General features: G+C 43.7%; 3 protein-coding genes across 3 annotated transcripts; 2 read left to right on the top strand and 1 right to left on the bottom strand.

Moving 5' to 3' along the window:
- Window positions 1–90: 90 nt before the first annotated feature.
- On the bottom strand, window positions 91–10,091 carry glb1 (galactosidase, beta 1). The gene is made up of 16 exons (XM_052084715.1): window positions 9,861–10,091; window positions 8,318–8,487; window positions 7,989–8,139; window positions 6,714–6,774; window positions 6,556–6,650; window positions 5,906–6,086; window positions 5,778–5,836; window positions 4,796–4,917; window positions 4,330–4,370; window positions 4,084–4,196; window positions 3,934–4,008; window positions 3,291–3,380; window positions 2,456–2,569; window positions 1,832–1,963; window positions 752–991; window positions 91–640 (listed from the first exon to the last, which is right to left on the bottom strand). The coding sequence occupies exons 1-16, from the start codon at window positions 9,906–9,908 to the stop codon at window positions 416–418; spliced, it is 1,917 nt and encodes a 638-aa protein (XP_051940675.1). The 5' UTR covers window positions 9,909–10,091; the 3' UTR covers window positions 91–415.
- A 323-nt stretch (window positions 10,092–10,414) lies between these two features.
- Window positions 10,415–12,925, top strand: ccdc86 (coiled-coil domain containing 86). The gene is made up of 4 exons (XM_052084728.1): window positions 10,415–11,151; window positions 12,130–12,259; window positions 12,341–12,415; window positions 12,515–12,925. The coding sequence occupies exons 1-4, from the start codon at window positions 10,469–10,471 to the stop codon at window positions 12,698–12,700; spliced, it is 1,074 nt and encodes a 357-aa protein (XP_051940688.1). The 5' UTR covers window positions 10,415–10,468; the 3' UTR covers window positions 12,701–12,925.
- Window positions 12,926–14,857: 1,932 nt separating this feature from the next.
- LOC127613600 (S-layer protein-like) lies at window positions 14,858–21,441 on the top strand. The gene is made up of 3 exons (XM_052084703.1): window positions 14,858–14,989; window positions 16,008–16,080; window positions 16,196–21,441. The coding sequence occupies exons 2-3, from the start codon at window positions 16,044–16,046 to the stop codon at window positions 21,136–21,138; spliced, it is 4,980 nt and encodes a 1,659-aa protein (XP_051940663.1). The 5' UTR covers window positions 14,858–14,989; window positions 16,008–16,043; the 3' UTR covers window positions 21,139–21,441.
- The last annotated feature ends 1,064 nt before the right edge of the window (window positions 21,442–22,505 follow it).

The raw sequence follows: 22,505 nt of genomic DNA, 5'->3' as shown, positions 1-22,505 counted from the left end.
GTAGGACCTCTAGAGTGTGAGTTGGATATGCTAACTGGACTACCACTGTGCCACCCATTAGATAATCCAAACAAAAGAAAAATGAAAATCTTTGTGCAGTATAATCCTTCATTTTTATTAAAAGTCAGTACATTTAAAAACAGGTCTGGTATTTAAAAAAAATTAATGAACAAAACATCAGCCATTGTACTTTGACATGTAAAAGTGTATATCCCTGATGTGTTTTGGGGCATTAATGCTATCACTTTGGCAACATACTGATAAAATTTTAAATGTCATGATGTGATCAAGTATTTAAGACACTGACTCTTTCACAGTCTACATTCAGTCACAAATCAAGTGATGCTTTTCAAGAAGCAAGACATGATGCACATTGTGCAAGAGAAACTTCCCTTTTCCTGAAATCAAATCCCCTCTAAACATGCCTGTGCTCACTGTGCACAGTTGCGTTTACGATGGGCGTGGTGGTGAATTCCACCGTGCATGGTCCTGAGAGGCACGGGGCCGACTCCAGCTCCAGGACTGTCACGTTGTTGGGGGCGTCAGTGGTGAGGATGCTGGCCGGGACGTAAAGAGTCAACTGGGGGCCTCGAGTCGGCCAGTAGCGTCCCAAATTGAAACCGTTGATCCAAACCTGTCCCTGAGGAGCAAAAGAGAATACTCATTGAGTGAGATCGAAAGTTAGTAGCCCACGTACCACACTTTGAGAATCTGTGATTATAGATAACTAAAGTCATGCAAGTTAACGTGCCTTGTTCCATTTGGGCATGCTAATGTAGGTGTCCTGAGGTAGATCGGGTATGCCATCAGGAATGATGAAAGTTCCGCCATAGAAGGCGGGTAGTGACAGGTTACTTGGAGGAAGAGGGCCAGACGACGTGGGCTTCATTTCCCAGAGGATGCCCTGGTTAACCGCTTGGTCGATACCGAGGCTGTACATGGTCCACCCTGTGAGCGGGACATTGCCTATCGTCAGGTTACTCACAAGGCCCTGCGCAAAGAGAGAACACGCAAGGAACCAAGTCAAGTGTGTGTCATTTCCTACTTTCAAATGATCACATTCGCTCAAATAGAAGTAGATGCCTGCTTTGTCTTATCAGAAAAAACCCCGCAATGCAGTGGCTCTAGCAAATTCAGTTCATTGACATGGTTTTTCACCAAGCTTATTATAGTTCATGAAAACAAACAAACTAAATCTAAAATTGAAAAAAAACCTAATCTTAAATAAAATGAGAGTGCATTTAAAAAAAACAAAAGCCAACTGAAACTACATTTTACATTTATAAAACTAACAGACTAAGGATAAGTATCGCAAGAATGTCCTTCCTTTTCATCGTTGTCATTTCGTATGTGGGTTTACGGGGTTGAGCTTACAGGGGTGTACCGGTATTTATTTTGGTATTACTGTGGCAAAGAAGGTGGATCATTCATTTGTAGTTTACTTTATTACACAGTGCTTCCGGTGTCCTTTTCTTGAACTTTCGCTCAACAAATGTGCCAAATATTAAAATAATAATATAAAACAATGCATAAAAAAAGAATAAAAACTATCAAATTTGCTCCAAAATCTAATTAAAATTGAATGGAATTAATCAACAGTCAAACGGAAATAAAAATGAATTATAATGAAAAAGCGCTTTGTTCCAGCTGCAGCTGTTGTGAAAGCATTGTTTAAAGAAACATGAATTGTATTGTATATTTCATTATTGCATACTTCAAAAGTACACAATTACTGTACTTTTTTCCTCATGAAATACACATCGCAACATATTGTTGTTTGCTTCATGGACGGCTAAAAAAAAAAAAGTTAAAATTATGAGCAGTTCCAAACCTTGAAGTCATTGATGCCTTTTCCATAGTTGATCCGGCCCATGTTCTCCACTAAGATGTCCACTTGACTGCCAGCTTTGCCTGTCACATTAATGCTTAGGACTTTGCCTCTCTCCAGAATACCCGAAGCCACCTTGAAATAAAGCCAGCATGTATATGTGGGCATTTGTTCTGCTTCATAGAAATCTCAACCCATTGCTTAAAGGGCTTAAACAAGACAATATAGATGCTAATGGACAATAGCTTTCAACTTCTGGAAGGAAAGGCTAAGCTATGTGGTTACAAGAGTAAATATACCTTTTAGTGATTCAAAACATGTTTCATTTTTGAAGAACACTTGAATTCATGCTACAGGATTTCTATCTTGGTCGTGTTTGTAGTACTTGGAGAGGTAAATATATTCGTGTTGAATCATTTATTTCCTGAATACATGGGTTTTCAGTATATGATGCTGATGCTTTAGGATCCTCTCTATTTTAACTGCTTTGTCGCCATCTTGTGGTCTTTGTATGCAATTACGAGGGCCTTTTAGGGGCAGTATCAATTACTCTCAGATTTTCAAAATCTGCAGCAAGGTTCGGTGTTCAGATTTTACTTTATGAGAAACAATCAATTCCTGGCATACCCCGTCCACAGACACATATGCTCGGTCGTGGACCCCGTTCAGCGGCGACGCCAGTGACGTGGGCGTGCTGCAGTTCACCGGCAGCTTAGTCCTGTAGAACACATAGCCAAACGCCTACAGGACAGGACAGGACAAAGCGGACATTTAAAACAAAGACACAAGTATCCATCCACTCACCCATCCCATCAGCAAGCTCTGTAAAAGCCTTATAATGATCCCGATCATTTCCAAAGATCTAAAACGTGCAGGATAGGGTCCTTCGACGGACCGTAGTTGGTGATCCCTGACAAAGCATTTCAACGGCCAGTCGAGACATGAGCTAACATCTGGCAAACACACTAAACACAGGGGTAAGGAACTTTGGTTCATCGAGAGCCATATTCTGCCGGTTTTAGATCCCTCCCGAATCCAACACACCTGATTCAATTGTTCATGATTGTTCCAGGCCATGACAGAGCTTGCTGAGGAGTTCCGTTGCCCCCCGCATCAGTGTGTGGTGGACTCATTACAGTTTCATTGGTCCACTGTGATGTTTTCGATGACTTCAGTGGGGTCGAATGTTATGACACTTTGAGTGACTCTAGTTATGGTTTGAAGCTCGTCTATAAAAATTCATAAACCACGTCACATTAAAATGCATATTGTCCAAAATGTGGGAACAAGTAGTATCTTATAATCCGTAAAATATGGTATGTAAGGCCAAGTCCAGAAGCGCTAATTACTGATGTCATTATCATTTGATTTTTTTTGATAATTGATGAGAAAAAGAAGCCAGAAATCAAATTTTAAACTTTAATATTAATGTAGACAATCAGATGAAAACATGAGGAGATACCTGGTTGAGGTCAATGAACGTCTGAGGGAATAAGCTTTCCACTGGTCCAGAGAAGGAGATTGTCTCTAAGGCTTCCGACACAGTCTGGAGCTGTCATAATAGAACCAGCATTCATTTTACTTCACGTGAAGAAAGGTTTTCAACAATTCAAAAACAGTAGTAAAGTTTAGTTCGAACGTCATTCCAGACAACACGGCCTCCGGTTCACTCGCTAGCCCGCAACGTTATGTCAATCCAATAAATTGGAATGTTATCGTATACAATAAAATGCTGTCGTGTTATGATATTGAGTTTTTAAAGAGTATAAAGAATATATGCCTGTGAGTATCTGTATATTGTCTACATGTGTTTGTCTTCAAATATCCGTTGCTTAAAGGGTTCTAAAACCGCAACTTTGGATCCTAACTACTAGCACGTCAATGGAATTTTCCATGTTATTTTAGCATTAAACTAGCAGGCTTGTACGGATGGTAATGCAGTTTGGTGGTTTTGACGTGGGAATTGTCGCTGTTTTATGCTCAGTTTGACAGTAAACTTCAAGTGGTAGTGGTATTAAACAGGTTGAAGCAACTTTTTGAAAAAGTGTGAACTAACTTTCAGGGTTTAACTGTGTAAGCAGAAGATTGTGGCATAGTGTGGCTACCTGCTGCATTTTAACAGCACCATATGCAAACTTTGGACTTGATGGCGGGATGAGCCCTTCGGGTATTTTGCAGTACTGTTAAAGAGAAAATATGTGAATTGCGTTCCATGTCACATAAAGAAGAATGCAATGAAATTCATGTGCACACACCATTTTGATCACCTCCCGGATTGCAAAGTACTTCTCAGTCAAGTCTCCGGCCTCAGTAAGCGGAGCGTTGTAGTCGTAACTGGTTGGCTGTGCAGCGTAAGGTGAATTGGCACCTGCGGGGGGGTCAAATGTGATCACACGCCATAAAAGCTAGGCTTTTATATAAAATATATATATATATATATATATATATATATATATATATATATATATATATATATATATTTTTTTTTTATTTATACTAACCATTCCAGTACCCAAAGTTGGTCCCGCCAATAAACATGTACCTGTAAGGAGACCAAAAATGATTTTCAAGGCTACAAAGACTCCAGACGTAATCTTACAATCTCCATCCGTGCATTATCCGAGCCTCAGATCCTCTTCAGGGTCACAGTCGTGCTGGAGCCCACCCCAGCTGACTTCGGACAGTAGGCAGGGTACATCCCGAAGTGGTTGTCATCCAATCACTTCATTTTGATAAAGTTTTGATTTTCTAATAAAGCACCTGTTTTCTCAAATTGCATTCGACATACACAATGTATTGTTGATCATGCATTTCCGAATGCATTTCCGTTGCTGGGCAATTTTCGAGTGGGTGGGAGGTTGAGGGAATGGGTGTCAGTTGACCAAAATACAGGTCTAATGTTGAATTGGGTCTACATGTGGACTCACACAGATTCATTTCCTCCCCCTTGAAAAAAAGAGGACTCACAGGTTGACATTTGCACCCATCGCCAGAATCTCATTGAGGGTGACGACGACATCTTTGGTCGAGACGGCGGAGTGAGGCGAGCCCCAGTGGTCCAGCCAGCCCGTGTAGTACTCAGAGTTCACCTGCAGGTGCAGATAAGGGAAGGGAAGGAAAGAAAGTGCGAGTCTCTTTAAATTAAAACTTAAAAAAAAAAAGGTTTTAAGTGGAAGCTTCAATTACAGTGGTACCCTGGCGTATAAGTTTAACTCCTTCCATGTTGATAAATCATATAAAACACCTTTCCATATTTAAATGAACAGAATGCTATTAATCCGTTCCAGCACCCCAAAAACAAATACACATTTTATTGGATGAGAAAAATATCAAGCTACAGTATTGAACTGTTTCAAACATAAAGTAATAACTTAAATGGAGAGGAGACTAAAGAACTCATCGGTTAGAGCTCATAGTTTTTATGCTTTAATTCAATAGGCATTGTGCTGCTCCTTCCGGTGTGCGTATCTGGGCCTTCAGTGGCTAATATCATAGATACTACATTTGAAAAATAATCGAATTGTGATATTTTGTCCCTCAATACTACAATTGTTCCCCCCCCCCCCCGAAGGTCCTCTTCCCATGTATTTTTTAACAAACACAAGCGATACATTAATTTGGATTGCAATAAACAAGACCATATTTATTACCCATCAATGTTTGCTTCTTATAGGTTAGGCTTTTGCTAAAATAAAGGCAAATCGACATTATCTTCCACAATTGCAATTGTGAACTTCATAATTCACTACGACGGCAAACAAACAAGTGTGGTGTTAACAAAAGTCACTAATTCATAAATCAGATTCCAACAATAATGCAAACAAATCTGTGGTTGTTTTGATTTGATATCTGCGTAGAGTAGACTGACACACGAACTTGGTCACTGAACAACTCGTCAAGTTAAGGTACCACTATATGAGCAAGAAAGATGAATAAGGTCGATGCTTGCCAAAGGTCCATAAGGTTCTGCGTGTCGCTGTGTTGCAAATGCTGCGGACACATTGGAACCTGAAATAAAGGAAGATACACACCATCAAATCACTCGTCGGACTTGTCGTTATCTGGCCGCTGACCAACCTGGGCCGAAGTCAACGGTGGCGTAGACGCCTTGGATGGCTCCGCACTTGAGGAAGCCCAGCGAGGAGCCATCGGTGGTGAACAGCACCACCTCCTCGCCCAGGTAAAACCGCATCAGCTTGTAGAGGTGACGCATGTAGTTGTAGTCGCATGCAAAGTAGCTGCCGTATTCATTCTCCACCTGAACAGCCACACGTTAAAGACCCTGTAATTACTATGCAATACCCAACTGTGGAATTAAGTGAAAAAAGTTTTTTCAACATTTGGCTTTTCCTCATTTTTTTTTTTTTTTTGTTGGGGAGGTAAAATCATTCTGCTTGACACACTTGGAATCTGGCCTGAGTCGCCCCCTCAGCCACCACACAAGAACTTGCCACTATGCGGCAAGACGAAAAAAAATTCAGGCATGCCAGCCTTTAGTCGCCGTGGTCGCTTCACGAGCAATCAGCAAAAAAAAAAAAAAGCTGCGCAGAGAAGCATTATGTCTCGCAGACTCAGCACCTTCACCAGTTGCAGTAAGTGCACTCAGAGTCAAGTGCATAGAATAGATTCCAGGACATTTTTACCAATTCAGTATTTGATTATAATGCCAATCTTTATTGATCACTCCCGTTTTCACAGAAAGAGATGACAACAAGACAGCAAACGACCTGCACGCTGATGATCGGGCCGCCATTCTGATAGAGGAAAGGTTTCATCATCGGCAGCAGCTTGCCCATCCAGCTATCCACCGCTGCTATGTAATCTGAAAAAAAATAGATATATTTTGTGTTTACAGTGTTTACATAATCAACGTGAGCAATTTCACCTGGATCTGAAGAGCGCAGCACTATGTCTCGCTTGCGGAGAAGCCAGACAGGCAGTCCTCCCTGGTGGACAGATATTGTATTCTTTTATATATTGTTGTTTTAGACCACAGGTGTCAAAGTCAAGGCCCGGGGGCCAGATCTGGCCCGCCACATCATTTTATGTGGCCCACGAAAGCAAATCACGCATCTCAAGTTCCATGATGTTTGCTAAAGTCTGAACCAAAATTTCAAATTGTCATATGTAATCCACAATAACAGTCATTATTCTTGACTTCTCATTTTAGAAACTAGTTATTCATAAATTTGTTGTGCGCTGTGTATGTAATATGTGGAGGTGATTAAAAATTTATGTGGTTTCCCAAAATTCATTACGGCCCTCCAAGTCAAACTGTAACTACAATGTGGCCTGTTACAAAAATGAGTTTGACATCCCTGTTTTAGACACTGGCCACAAGCATAAGGTACTTAAATAGGTCAATGGGTTCGACACCAACGTCACAAGTAATATGTCTCGATTTGTCAGCGAGGTAAACATTTAAGAATGTGAGCTTTATTATGACAGTGAAATTCAGGGTTTGGCATTTGCACATTTTTTTTTTGAAAACTTATCATCCATTATTTGCTGAAAAACGATTGTGAAAAAAACGAACATCGTTTTGTTTAGGGTTTTTTTTTTCTCAGTCCAACCCAATTAAAGTGTTACTTTGGCACCATCCGGTAGAATCTCTGTTATTGTTCGGTTTAGTTTACTGATAGTTTTCCATCTGCAATTTGAGATGTCCTGTTTTGCCGGCAATCCTTGCACAGTCATAAGTGACGCAAACGTTTCTGCTTTTCACCTTGATGCAGCAACTAACGGCCCATGTAGTCTACTTTGCTGCGGGCGTTTGCCTGTATACACGAACATTTATAATTGTGTAAAATGCCAAAAGTTGAGTTTCAAGATTTAATGCAGTTTGTGTAAAGGGCTATGGCACGTGTGTGAGCCTGTTATTGAGGCTAATATTCTAGTAAATATTATTGATATCTTCATGTGAAGGTGGTGTGTTTTGTATTTAATAATTCAGCTACTGAATACTTGTCTCTGCAAATGCCTCGTCAGCATTCCAGGGTGTACCCCATCAATCTCACAAAGTCAGCTGGGCTAGGTTTCATCTTAACCACTATAATTAGGAAGAGCGCAATAGAAAATGGATGGATGGATGGATGGATGGATGGATGGATGGATGGATGGATGGATGGATGGATGGATGGATGGATAGAGTTTTTCTTACCATGTCCCACTCTGCACAAATATAAGGCCCTGGTCGAAGGATGACCAATAGGCCGATATCCTGAGCCAGCTGAAGGAAATGTTCCAAATCTCTGTCTCCGCTGAAGTCGTAGCTGCCTGGAGAATCCTCATGGAAGTTCCATGGAATATACCTGCAATGGAAAAAAATTGCAGCTAAAACATTGCAAATATATCACGACGCGAATCTAGAACGGCACATGAATGACGTATCAAAACAGGTTGTGTCTTTTTTTTCTTTTTTTTTTAACGGTATTCGTATTTATATATTCCGGCAGCATTGGCACATGGGACGTTGAAACAGTCACATACGTCTGGATGGCATTCAGGCCTGCCATGTACATCTTGAGTAGCCGGTCTTTCCAGTAGGCCCTGGGGATCCTGCTGTAGTGGATGCTGCCTGAGATGTAGCGGAACTTCTCTCCATCTTTGCGGAAGCAGTCGTTCTGGTAGTCCACGCTGAAGGATGGAGGTGCGGCCCCCTGTGAATACACAAGCAAACTCCTTTTATTGAAGTTTTATTGCCACATACATGTTCACTGGAGGAAAGACAACTGCTTTGCTTACATGTTTTTTTTTTTATGGCAGATCAGCTGACGTTAAGGATGCGTCAGCTGAGTCAGGCACTCAATATGAGTCAGTGAATTATGACTTGGTTTAAAGCGGACATATGGAAAATTGTCTGTTTAATGATTTAAATTGGACTGAAATATCCTCTATCCTCGTTGTAATGAATGAAAGTGCTGCAACTCACTTCCAGCGCCACCAAAAAACAACACAAACATTCCTCATTCCTTTCTCCCAACTGCTTATCCTCACAAGATTTTTTTATAAGAAAAATTTAATTATACGGTACTGTACTTGATAAAAAATGAATAAAAATTAAAAACATTTTGTTTGCCTATTTGTACGCTTTAATACATTGTGGAGCTTCTTGTCTGCATGCCTTAAATTGTCCACAAGGTGCAGTACAATTTATATGTGCATAGAAGTATACAGTACATGTACATGATGATGGTCACTACTACTCAGAAAGCTGCAGTAACATTAATCCATGAGGATAAAAATATAGACCTATTGTCTGCCTACGTGGTGTTGCTTCGCTATTTGTATTCTTCCTGAAACGATTATAAAACCACATTATCGATGCTAGTTTTGGTCGCCTGCCTGTAGTGTTTGGCATGTGTGTTACCAAGTTATCGTGCTTGTTTAAATAGACAACGTGTAACTCTCCTTGTGTTACATTAATTTCAAAACAGAGTAGCAAAAACAGTTTGAACCAAACATTTGGGGAGTTTTTTTTGCACGATACGCCAAACTACTAGTTGTTAAATTCGCTGCCATCATGCGCTCGTAATGCTATTTTTAGCTCACAAAGACAGTACACACACAAAATAAATGAACAAGGTGAATCGGAGCAAATGTACATTGATATTTTCATATTGAATACGAATGAAAAACCCATCCGTTCTGGTTTTGGCCAACTATGATTGCTTAAAAGGGACAACCTGAGCATCTCAAACCTAACTTACTTTTGTATCATACAAATATTGATACGATGACTGATTTGACTGTCGATCAATCATCCGAGGTCATATATATATAAATAGAACTATATACAATTTGTTTGAAAAAAAGTGTGGCATGGGATCTGGATTTTTATTGAGTGAGAGCTGAAAAATGATTTGATTCGTTTTAATTATTTTCGGGTCAGGTTTTCAAACAGATAGTTACTGTGGCTTGGAAAGGGTGGTCGTCGTGTAAACTTTTAGCTAAGTTCTTTTCAGTTAAAGTGACATTTGTGCTAAGATATCTGACGCGATAATACTATCGAACAATCTTGGAGTTCTTTTACCGTCAGCCCGAGGAGCAGCAGCAAGCTTCCGAGACCCAGCAGCGACATGACTAAACCTCGCCCAAAACCTTTCCAGGTTCTTGTCAAACTACATAAAAACGTACGTGTTTTTTTTCTTTGTTCCGAGTCTTAAAATGGTTTTACATTTATGTTCAAGCTAAAATGAGTTATAATACGGCATCTTGTGGTGCGGAAGTTCGAATCATGTGATGCCATTTTTAAGATGCCGTAATGACGCTTTTTGATCAAAGGACGGCAGCGTTGCAAAGACGACTGAAAATTGGGCAGCCTTTGAAAGCGACAAAGAAAAACGAGCTGTTTTCGGAATAAGATTTGTTTTGAAGAGCGAGTGAAAAGCTATTGCATGTTGCTACCTGCGGACGTTTCTCCAGAAGTACTTTTGTGTCATTAATTATTAATTTTATGAAGAGGCTATACAGTATTAGTTGCTGCAGCGTTCGGCTTTTCTCTGCAGTTCACCCTCCGACCAAAGGGTGGCGGTAATGAAAAGACACGTTGTTTACAACAATACGGAAGAACGTCACCACGACCGAGTCAGCTCAGGGCTCCCACGTGGGAAGATAGGGGTGAAACTGGCGTAGAGAAACATGTCGAAAAACAAAGCGAACGGCGCGTCTACAGCGGGACAAGTAGCGGACGACAACCAGGACCTACTCCGCATGACCACGCGGACCCGCAGCGGCCGCATGGTGCGTCGCCCATCCGGACTCCAGAACTGTGAGGTCCCGGCGAGGACTCCCGTCAGACGGAGCAGAAGGTCCATCATACCGGAGCAGAGTGAAGCGGAGCAACAAGCACCGGAGCTGGACGAAGACAATCCCGCAATGAGTGTCGGCCAGGAGACGGCGAAGGAGAAGTCCGCAGTGAGTGTTGAGCAGAGTGAACCGGAGCAACAAGCGCCGAAGCCGGTCGAAGAGAATCCCGCAGTGAGTGTCGGCCAGGAGACCGTGAAGGAGAAGTCCTCAGTGAGTGTCGGCCTGGAGACGGTGGAGGAGAAGCCTGCAGTGTGTGTTAAACCGGGGACTGTTGCGGATAAACCCGCCATATGTGTCGAGCCGGAGGGGCCTCGCTTAGACCCCGCAGTAGAGGTGGACAAAGCCGGTCAAGTGTCCAAGCCTGCCCCTGTCGAAAGACCACCAGCGATCCCAGAGACGGAGTCGCATCCTCCCAAGAAGAAGCGCCGTCAGAGAAAAAGTGTCAAAGCGGCTGTTGCTATTCCTCTGGGGAAGCCAAAATCAGGACGTGTGTGGAAGGACCGCAACAAGCAGAGGTGACATTACATTATTAACGTTGTTGTTCTAAGTGCATTGTTTCAATATGGGTGTTTGACACATATATTACATAACATATATAAAGCAGCATGTATTGTATTGTATGCAAATTACCACGGAAATGAGAGAGAGGACCAGCGAACGCATCTTCATATTCTAAAGAACCGCTTACATTCTCGACTAATAATAAAGATCGAGAAGATTGGATTAGTTGTACAGTACTGTACTACATTTGAATACTTGAACCCCCTTTTTGTGGAATACTTGAGACATCGCCCAGACTCTACCTTGAGAATCCCTGACATAAGTTGAGTTTGAAACACCTGTTTTAAAGATTAAACACAAATATGCTGAGTTAAATACAACCAAAGCACACTTCGGGAGTGATTCTTTGGCGTACAACTGGAGGGAAACCGCATACCACACTTTGAGAACGTCAATAAGCACCTGGTACTCACTGGATAGCAGTTGAGTAAATATATTCATAGAACTCACTCAAGTTATAGCAAATAAACACCTCCCCCTGGATACTATTAATTTATTTGAGGATTTTTAGAAGCTGACAAATGCTTGTTGTTTTGTGGACTAACCTGCTACCGATTTTAATGTGTGTCAGGGTTATAATAGTTTGGGATTTTTCATTAGTTACTTTTTAAATGTAGTTTTTGAATTATTTAAAAAAAAATGTTAGCTTGAATTAGTTTTTGGAGATCTTATGTTTAAATGCTTGTTTGTATTAGTCATAGTATTTGTTTTCGTTTTTTTGTAATACAGTATATATGGCGTATTCATAGAATTCAAGAAAAAAAAGGATCCAAGAAAAATTCAGTAATAAAGTAAGCTAATGTCTATTTGACCTTGTTTCTAAAACCAAAATAACACCAAACCCAAAAGCACGTGTATGAATTTATGTAATGACGACAAAGGACATTTTCGCAAAAATTAATTCAATCACCTTGGTGCGCTTGTGTATGTAGGTTCTCTGCGCTGGTACGAGACGCATCACTGTGTACTTCCTGGAAGAAGAAAATGCAGGCGAAGCGAGAGAAGCAGCTGGTACAGAAGTACTCATCGCAACTGAAAGAGCAGAAAGCCCAAGCGAAAGAGGTATACAAAAAAAAAAACCATTAACAACAAAGCATTATGCTCCACCTTATTCACTCCCCATGTACTCCGCCGCCTCCACAGGAGAAGCGGAAACGGCGAGAAGACAACTTGAAGCGGCGCGAGGAGAACGAACGCAAAGCGGAGGTTGTGCAAGTGGTACGTAAGAACACTGTGACGGTTGATGGTTGTATAGAATGAGTTTAAAATGAGCCTTGTTGTACAACATAATGAGTGCCTCCCTTTTTTTCCCCCCAGATCCGAAACACGGCAAAGCTCAAGAGGATGAAAAAGAAGCAGCTGAGGAAGATCGAGAAGCGCGACACGCTCGCGCTACTGCAAAAGTCCAACAACAACAACAATGACCAGAAGAAGAACGAGAACCAGAACAACAATAACAAAGCCAAGCGAGCAAAGAAAAGCAAGAGTGCAAATTTGACTTGAAGACTTCTTTGTCACCAAGTTGTTTCTCTTCACAGAAGATTTACGAATAACGAGAGCTTCTAAGCTTTCCTCCGAGCAGTGGAAAGCAAGACGTTTCAAATATTCTGCCCGTATCATGCAATTGTTGCCGTACAGGTCCCTCAAGTTTGGTTTCAGCCTGTGATTATTTTTTTTTTTTTCAATTTGCAGGACTTTCTATTAAATAAAGTATCTCCTGAAAATTCATGAATGCTTTTCTATTTGTCAGAGTGGAACATAAATGCAGAGATTTCAGTTTCGAACGATTCGATTAAAATCTATTGAACGAAAGTTAAAACATTTAACCTAAATGTCTGAAAACATTTTGGAGTGTGAAGTGAAATACAACTGATCTGTATTAGCAAACGTAATATGCGTTTTTAAAAAAAGTTTAAGCCACAATAATGTAACCTGATTCCTGGATTGGTCGCAGTCATTGAATGAACCAGCATGTTTTGCTTTTTGTATGAGCTGCTTCTTCAAGGGTTGTTTAAACAACAAGAAAGTATGAAGGAATTTCTTGAACAAAGAAGTTTTGCATTCAAAACAGACACTTGCGTCACCATATTAATCACTGTGATGATATCGCCTTTATCCCCCCGCATTGACTGGCAGCAAACACGTCAACCACTTATGCAGTAACGGGAAGGGAGATAGTAGCTGGGTCAGTATCGCTATTCAGTGCCTTTGGTTTCTCATCAGAATCAGTCAGTTGACATGAAAAGATTTGCAAACCAGGACAATAAGTCTCTAAAAATGTGTTTAAATTTTTTTATTATTATTATTTTAACGAATGGACATAATGTCCCACCAGAGTTGTGTATGTATGGAGTGCGTGTCAAGTGTAACATAAAAATGAAAAGTTCAAAGACCTTCCATACAGCAATACCGAAACAAATACTTGTAAAATGAACCCCAAAAGCTAACATATGTTAATTGCCAAATTATCTTAAGTTTTCTGAACGTAACATGTTGTTCCAGTTAGTGTTCATTTTTGTTTCAGTACTTTTATTAACAAAATACAGTACAATTAAACGATTTTTCCATTTTTGTTTAAGATGTTGTTTCAGTTAGTGTTCATTTTTGTGGGGGTGGGGGAAGTACTTTCATTGTACTGTATTTTGTTAAAACACTTTCCATTTTTGTTTTATTTTGTTATCAATCAAGTCCTCATGCCCTCATCGCTTTGCTCATTACCAAGAGTGTAGTGAATGCTTCAATATTACTACATGCATTTTTAAAAAATAGTTTTATTGTCCACAAGAAGTCATTTGATAAAACGAGAAGTTTTGATCTCATAAAATGACGATAGGTCCTACCATCGCATCGAAAAAGAGGTTTCAAAGCTGTTCAATGGCACTCCCGAATGAATTTTACTGTCAAACTAAACGGGCACGCCAGAAGGAGCAGCACCATGAATTGGATTTGCAGCATTAAATAGTGATGCACAAACTGTTGATTGTAATTCTTAAGATGCAATTTAATAAGGATATTGCTCTATGGTTCAAGTACAATATTATAGCGTGCTATTTTTCCTGATGAACAACATGGCCATTTTTGGGGGCGGGGTGTGCGTGTATGTGAAAATACATAAAACTTAAATGCCGTTTTGGTGTTTATTGTTTTACCATTTAATGCAATAGTTGATGTAAAAAAGAAGTTGTGCTGCAATGGGGTGAAAAGTAGGAAGTCACCAACACCCCCTGACCTCAACCCAATCGAGAACCTCCAAACAGCAACCCTGAGACCCCAACGCAAGAAACGTATAATTAAAAAAAAGCCAACTGGCATATGAAAGCAGTGACAAAATTCCACCAGAACACAACGTAGATTGTGGGACGAGGAAGTTTCATTCCGACCTGTGGGCAGCGACGCGGTGACGTGCGAAAAGGATCACAAGGTGTGAACGCATGAAAATATGGACGTGTAAAATAATGGGTGACAGGTGCAGACAAAGGCGTCCCCACCTTTTCGCTCATTCCGCAAATGTCTTCTTATGTGGACAAACACCGATGACGGAATTGTCAGCGACGTGCAGGTACACAGTGGCGTCTTTGTGCACACTTGTTTACTTTGCGGGCCACACCACAGTGATGCGATGACCCTGAAAAGAAAAGCACAAAAGGTGAGCAAGGTGGAAAGAATGATCACCATACGTCTTGTCGTGGCTGTCACCGTGCCTATAAAGATGCAAAAGTCACACGCAACGAGACACTCACGGGGCCTCAACTCATCAAAGACTTCTGCGAAACTCAATCAAGTTGACAATTGGTAAGTACAAGCGTTTCACGTCACCCGATGAACCAATTAGAAGTGGTTCATTTAGCTTTTTTTTTTTTCAAAACGTGTAGACATATCTATCCTATTTATAATCATAATAATAATTAGTACTGCTCATCGTCATAATAAAGAAGCAACGAAAATCAAAGCAAGTAGTGAAACCCTGAAAAGAAAAATGGGTAGAAAGAGTCCCAAAGTATATTTACAATCTGATTCGTGTATTCTTGTGAGATGAATACATTGTGATGTTATTTCCTCGGTAATATTAAAATGTTACACTTGTATTTTATCAATTTTTTACATCTGATGTTTATTGTCAAATGTCGATTTTTATTTCACGATGTCACGGCTTGTATGCTCCTTCCCTTCATAATACTACAAACATATTTGAAAATTATATTGATTATTTTTTTCCTTTCGTAATGTGGATCTTTTTATTGGGTGATTTTTTTTTTCCTCCTAAAATTATTATCATGATGGACATATTTTTCTCACATTACTGCCATAAAATTTTACGTTGCATTCCTGTTATATTTTTTGTAAGTCTCATATACTTTTTAGGGGGGGGGTAATATTGAAACGTTAATGCTGCATAGTTTTTAATTTCTACTAATATTAATGCAAACACATTTTCCTATTTTGAAAAAAGAATTCATCCATTCATCAAAGGATTACAACTAATCCGCTTGAATGTTTTTTCTTGTAATGTTTGGACTTTTTTTAAAAATACAATTAAAAGGTTTTTAATTTTGTTTTACGATCACAAATTACAATTTATAGAATTGGGTTTTTCACCGATATTTTTCTTCTCATAAAATATCATCTTTTTCTTGCAATATTCTGACTTTATTCTTGAAAAATTAAACTTAAAATAAAATCTGTCAAAAAATTCAATTTTGTTTTTGTAATTGTGCAACCTTATCCTCGTTTAACCGAGAGACTTTTGTTCTCTTCGTAAATAAGTTTGTAGGAAAACTAATAAACAGCATTTTTCCTTTTTGGTTTTTAGATATTTCTGAGCTTTGTTTTCTTGGGGAAAAAAAGAATGCTCTGGCCAATCCTGCTCCAAGTCCTGATCATTGGTAAGCATCTCATTTTTATTCCTGCTCTTCACATCTATTGAGGACGACGCATAAAACTCATGACTGTTTTTTTTCTCTCGATCCCCCGCCCCGATGGCATCCATAAATGCTCAAGGTGCTATGCCCACACAAGCTGCCCAAACCACACCCAATGCTGCCACCGGCAATGCTATGACCACAGTGAACAATGCTGCGACTGGCAATGCCGCAACCACAGCTGTGAACCCTGCAACCACAGCCGTCAATGCTGCGACGGGCAATGCTGCAACCACTGCTGCAAACGTGGCAACTGGAAACGCTGCAACTACAGCTGGCAATGCCGCAACTGGTAACGCTATGACCACGGCTGCTAACGCAGCAACTGGCAACGCTGCAACCACACCTGTGAACGCTGCAACCACAGCCGTCAATGCTGCGACGGGCAATGCTGCAACCACTGCTGCGAACGCGGCAACTGGCAACGCTGCAACCACAGCCGTCAATGCTGCGACTGGAAACGCTGCAACTACAGCTGGCAATGCTGCAACTGGCAACGCTGCGACCACGGCTGCTAACGCAGCAACTGGCAACGCTGCAACCACAGCTGTGAACGCTGCAACCACAGCTGGCAATGCTGCGACTGGAAACGCTGCAACTACAGCTGGCAATGCTGCAACTGGCAACGCTGCGACCACGGCTGCTAACGCAGCGACTGGAAACGCTGCAACTACAGCTGGCAATGCTGCAACTGGCAACGCTGCGACCACAGCTGCTAACGCAGCAACTGGCAACGCTGCAACCACAGCAGTCAATGCTGCGACGGGCAATGCTGCAACCACTGTTGCGAACATGGCAACTGGAAACGCTGCAACCACAGCTGTCAATGCTGCAACTGGAAACGCTGCAACAACAGCTGGCAATGCTGCAACTGGAAACGCTGCAACAACAGCTGGCAATGCTGCAACTGGTAACGCTGTGACCACAGCTGCTGGCGCAGCAACTGGAAACACTGCAACCACAGCCGTCAATGCTGCGACGGGCAATGCTGCAACCACTGCTGCGAACGCGGCAACTGGCAACGCTGCAACCACAGCCGTCAATGCTGCGACTGGAAACGCTGCAACTACAGCTGGCAATGCTGCAACTGGCAACGCTGCGACCACGGCTGCTAACGCAGCAACTGGCAACGCTGCAACCACAGCTGTGAACGCTGCAACCACAGCTGGCAATGCTGCGACTGGAAACGCTGCAACTACAGCTGGCAATGCTGCAACTGGCAACGCTGCGACCACAGCTGCTAACGCAGCAACTGGCAACGCTGCAACCACAGCTGTGAACGCTGCAACCACAGCAGTCAATGCTGCGACGGGCAATGCTGCAACCACTGTTGCGAACATGGCAACTGGAAACGCTGCAACCACAGCTGTCAATGCTGCAACTGGAAACGCTGCAACAACAGCTGGCAATGCTGCAACTGGTAACGCTGTGACCACGGCTGCTGGCGCAGCAACTGGAAACACTGCAACCACAGCCGTCAATGCTGCGACGGGCAATGCTGCAACCACTGCTGCGAACGCGGCAACTGGCAACGCTGCAACCACAGCCGTCAATGCTGCGACTGGAAACGCTGCAACTACAGCTGGCAATGCTGCAACTGGCAACGCTGCGACCACGGCTGCTAACGCAGCAACTGGCAACGCTGCAACCACAGCTGTGAACCCTGCAACCACAGCCGTCAATGCTGCGACGGGCAATGCTGCAACCACTGCTGCGAACGCGGCAACTGGCAACGCTGCAACCACAGCCGTCAATGCTGCGACTGGAAACGCTGCAACTACAGCTGGCAATGCTGCAACTGGCAACGCTGCGACCACGGCTGCTAACGCAGCAACTGGCAACGCTGCAACCACAGCTGTGAACCCTGCAACCACAGCCGTCAATGCTGCGACGGGCAATGCTGCAACCACTGCTGCAAACGTGGCAACTGGAAACGCTGCAACTACAGCTGGCAATGCCGCAACTGGTAACGCTATGACCACGGCTGCTAACGCAGCAACTGGCAACGCTGCAACCACACCTGTGAACGCTGCAACCACAGCCGTCAATGCTGCGACGGGCAATGCTGCAACCACTGCTGCGAACGCGGCAACTGGCAACGCTGCAACCACAGCCGTCAATGCTGCGACTGGAAACGCTGCAACTACAGCTGGCAATGCTGCAACTGGCAACGCTGCGACCACGGCTGCTAACGCAGCAACTGGCAACGCTGCAACCACAGCTGTGAACGCTGCAACCACAGCTGGCAATGCTGCGACCACAGCTGCTAACGCAGCAACTGGCAACGCTGCAACCACAGCTGTGAACGCTGCAACCACAGCAGTCAATGCTGCGACGGGCAATGCTGCAACCACTGTTGCGAACATGGCAACTGGAAACGCTGCAACCACAGCCGTCAATGCTGCGACTGGAAACGCTGCAACTACAGCTGGCAATGCTGCAACTGGCAACGCTGCGACCACAGCTGCTAACGCAGCGACTGGAAACGCTGCAACTACAGCTGGCAATGCTGCAACTGGCAACGCTGCGACCACAGCTGCTAACGCAGCAACTGGCAACGCTGCAACCACAGCTGTGAACGCTGCAACCACAGCAGTCAATGCTGCGACGGGCAATGCTGCAACCACTGTTGCGAACATGGCAACTGGAAACGCTGCAACCACAGCTGTCAATGCTGCAACTGGAAACGCTGCAACAACAGCTGGCAATGCTGCAACTGGTAACGCTGTGACCACGGCTGCTGGCGCAGCAACTGGAAACACTGCAACCACAGCCGTCAATGCTGCGACGGGCAATGCTGCAACCACTGCTGCGAACGCGGCAACTGGCAACGCTGCAACCACAGCCGTCAATGCTGCGACTGGAAACGCTGCAACTACAGCTGGCAATGCTGCAACTGGCAACGCTGCGACCACGGCTGCTAACGCAGCAACTGGCAACGCTGCAACCACAGCTGTGAACGCTGCAACCACAGCTGGCAATGCTGCGACTGGAAACGCTGCAACTACAGCTGGCAATGCTGCAACTGGCAACGCTGCGACCACAGCTGCTAACGCAGCGACTGGAAACGCTGCAACTACAGCTGGCAATGCTGCAACTGGCAACGCTGCGACCACAGCTGCTAACGCAGCAACTGGCAACGCTGCAACCACAGCTGTGAACGCTGCAACCACAGCAGTCAATGCTGCAACGGGCAATGCTGCAACCACTGTTGGGAACATGGCAACTGGAAACGCTGCAACCACAGCTGTCAATGCTGCAACTGGAAACGCTGCAACAACAGCTGGCAATGCTCCAACTGGTAACGCTGTGACCACGGCTGCTGGCGCAGCAACTGGAAACACTGCAACCACAGCCGTCAATGCTGCGACGGGCAATGCTGCAACCACTGCTGCGAACGCGGCAACTGGCAACGCTGCAACCACAGCCGTCAATGCTGCGACTGGAAACGCTGCAACTACAGCTGGCAATGCTGCAACTGGCAACGCTGCGACCACGGCTGCTAACGCAGCAACTGGCAACGCTGCAACCACAGCTGTGAACGCTGCAACCACAGCTGGCAATGCTGTGACTGGAAACGCTGCAACTACAGCTGGCAATGCTGCAACTGGCAACGCTGCGACCACAGCTGCTAACGCAGCGACTGGAAACGCTGCAACTACAGCTGGCAATGCTGCAACTGGCAACGCTGCGACCACGGCTGCTAACGCAGCAACTGGCAACGCTGCAACCACAGCTGTGAACGCTGCAACCACAGCTGGCAATGCTGCGACTGGAAACGCTGCAACTACAGCTGGCAATGCTGCAACTGGCAACGCTGCGACCACAGCTGCTAACGCAGCGACTGGAAACGCTGCAACTACAGCTGGCAATGCTGCAACTGGCAACGCTGCGACCACGGCTGCTAATGCAGCAACTGGCAACGCTGCAACCACAGCTGTGAACGCTGCAACCACAGCTGGCAATGCTGCGACTGGAAACGCTGCAACTACAGCTGGCAATGCTGCAACTGGCAACGCTGCGACCACAGCTGCTAACGCAGCGACTGGAAACGCTGCAACTACAGCTGGCAATGCTGCAACTGGCAACGCTGCGACCACAGCTGCTAACGCAGCAACTGGCAACGCTGCAACCACAGCTGTGAACGCTGCAACCACAGCAGTCAATGCTGCGACGGGCAATGCTGCAACCACTGTTGCGAACATGGCAACTGGAAACGCTGCAACCACAGCTGTCAATGCTGCAACTGGAAACGCTGCAACAACAGCTGGCAATGCTGCAACTGGCAACGCTGCGACCACGGCTGCTAACGCAGCAACTGGCAACGCTGCAACCACAGCTGTGAACGCTGCAACCACAGCTGGCAATGCTGCGACTGGAAACGCTGCAACTACAGCTGGCAATGCTGCAACCACAGCAGTCAATGCTGCAACTACTGCTGCGAACGCGGCAACTGGAAACGCTGCAACCACAGCCGTCAGTGCTGCGACGGGCAATGCTGCAACCACGGCTGCTAATGCAGCAACTGGAAATGCTGCAACCACAGCCATCAATGCTGCAACTGGTAATGCTGCAACCACAGCTGTGAACGCTGCAACCACAACCGTCAATGCTGTGACGGGCAATGCTGCAACCACAGCTGTGAACGCTACGACTGGAAACGTTGCAACCACAGCTGGAAACGTTGCAACCACAGCTGTCAATGCTGCAACCACAGCTGTGAACGCTACGACTGGAAACGTTGCAACCACAGCTGGAAACGTTGCAACCACAGCTGTCAATGCTGCAACCACAGCTGTCAATGCGGCAACTACAGCCGTCAATGCGGCAACCACAGCCGTCAATCCTGCAACCGGTAATGTCACGCCCACAGCTGGCAATGGCGCAACTGGCAATACCGGAGCTGCAACAACAAATGCAAACAGCGCAACGACAACAAGCACTGCCGTTACATCCTTCCACGTGAGTGGCGTCCTCTTTTGTCACCTCTGCGTGGCACTCCTTAAACTATCCACAATGTAAACTCGCTGGGATGGTTGATTTAATTTAAAATGTCACCGAAAGTGCACTGACAGGTCGAAACAAAGATGTGGATGACTTGTATTTTAATGTTGTCATTTTGAAAAGGAAAAAAAAAAAAAAAAAGTAACAATTACTTAACATGTTAAGTTTGACACCGTGGGTGCGAGTATTTTTATTGTTTTAGTTCCCACTGCCATTTTTAAATATGTATGTGTAACAGCGAAAGTATGGACAATATTGTACAGACTATGTAATTTATTGAGTTGGCATTCATGAAGTGACAAATAAATTAATTTCAATAGATGTTGATTGTCATGACAAGTTCAATGGAAACGATTTCATCATATGCATTACATCAATTAATGAAACTGTGACATATGTGACATAACCCCTCCCCCCCAATCCATTTTAAATACTTTTGAGTCGAATTTGACCCGTGCCCTGCGATTGGCTGGCAACCGTTTCAGGGTATCCCCCGCCTACTGCCCGAAGACAGCTGGGATAGGCTCCAGCACCCCCCGCGACCCTAGTGAGGATCAAGCGGCTCGGAAAATGAATGAATGAATGAATAAATTTGACCTGTTTTGACATTTGAAAACAATACAAATAAATGTTTGGTTTTTTTTTTTTACAATGAAATTCAATGACTCTTCTCAAACTGACCCAACATATACCAACATTTGAATATAAAATGTCATTCCTCAAGACAAATCTTGTGTACAGAGCCTGATTTGAACCAGAATTCAACTAAAATAGATTTTTATTTTGCAGTTATGTTGAATTATGGAAAATGTTGGTAGAGGTGTGAATCTTTAAACTACCAAACTAACTGCATGCCATCACCATGTGTATTATAATTTTTATTTGATTTTTTTGTGGGCGGAAGGGAACCTGAAGCAGTCTGGAGAGCTAACTGTGTTACACAGTGAGCATGAACAGGTTGGTTTTTTATGGCTCATGGGGGAATCTTGAAAGAGTAATTCAACATAAAAATGATCATACATACTGAACACAAGGAGCAGAAGTCATAAGATTCTTTGGGCCAGGAGAGTCTGAATGGACAAGTTCATCATTGTTCCTACTCAGACGTGAAAAAAAATCAATTATGTACTCACCCAACCAGGAGAGGATATGTACTTGTAAGCTAATGGACCGGCACAGAGACGTCTACCATGTCCAACTGTCACGGCAACTTCAAAAGTCCAATTCCTGTTTTTTATCCCTTTTTGGCTGCGTCAAGAAAAAACATTCCACAGATCAAAAACGCAGCAAAACACAAAAGCTCAAACCTGTTATCAGTTGCAATTACACAATATGGCCACACGATAGCCCTATAAGACAACATTTCCGGGTACTGTAGCTGGCCA

Source organism: Hippocampus zosterae, chromosome 13 (genome assembly GCF_025434085.1).
Source record: "Hippocampus zosterae strain Florida chromosome 13, ASM2543408v3, whole genome shotgun sequence".
Taxonomy (NCBI): Eukaryota; Metazoa; Chordata; class Actinopteri; order Syngnathiformes; family Syngnathidae; genus Hippocampus; species Hippocampus zosterae.
The sequence above is the reverse complement of the archived record's forward strand: the minus strand, read 5'-3'. Positions and strand labels throughout refer to the sequence as shown.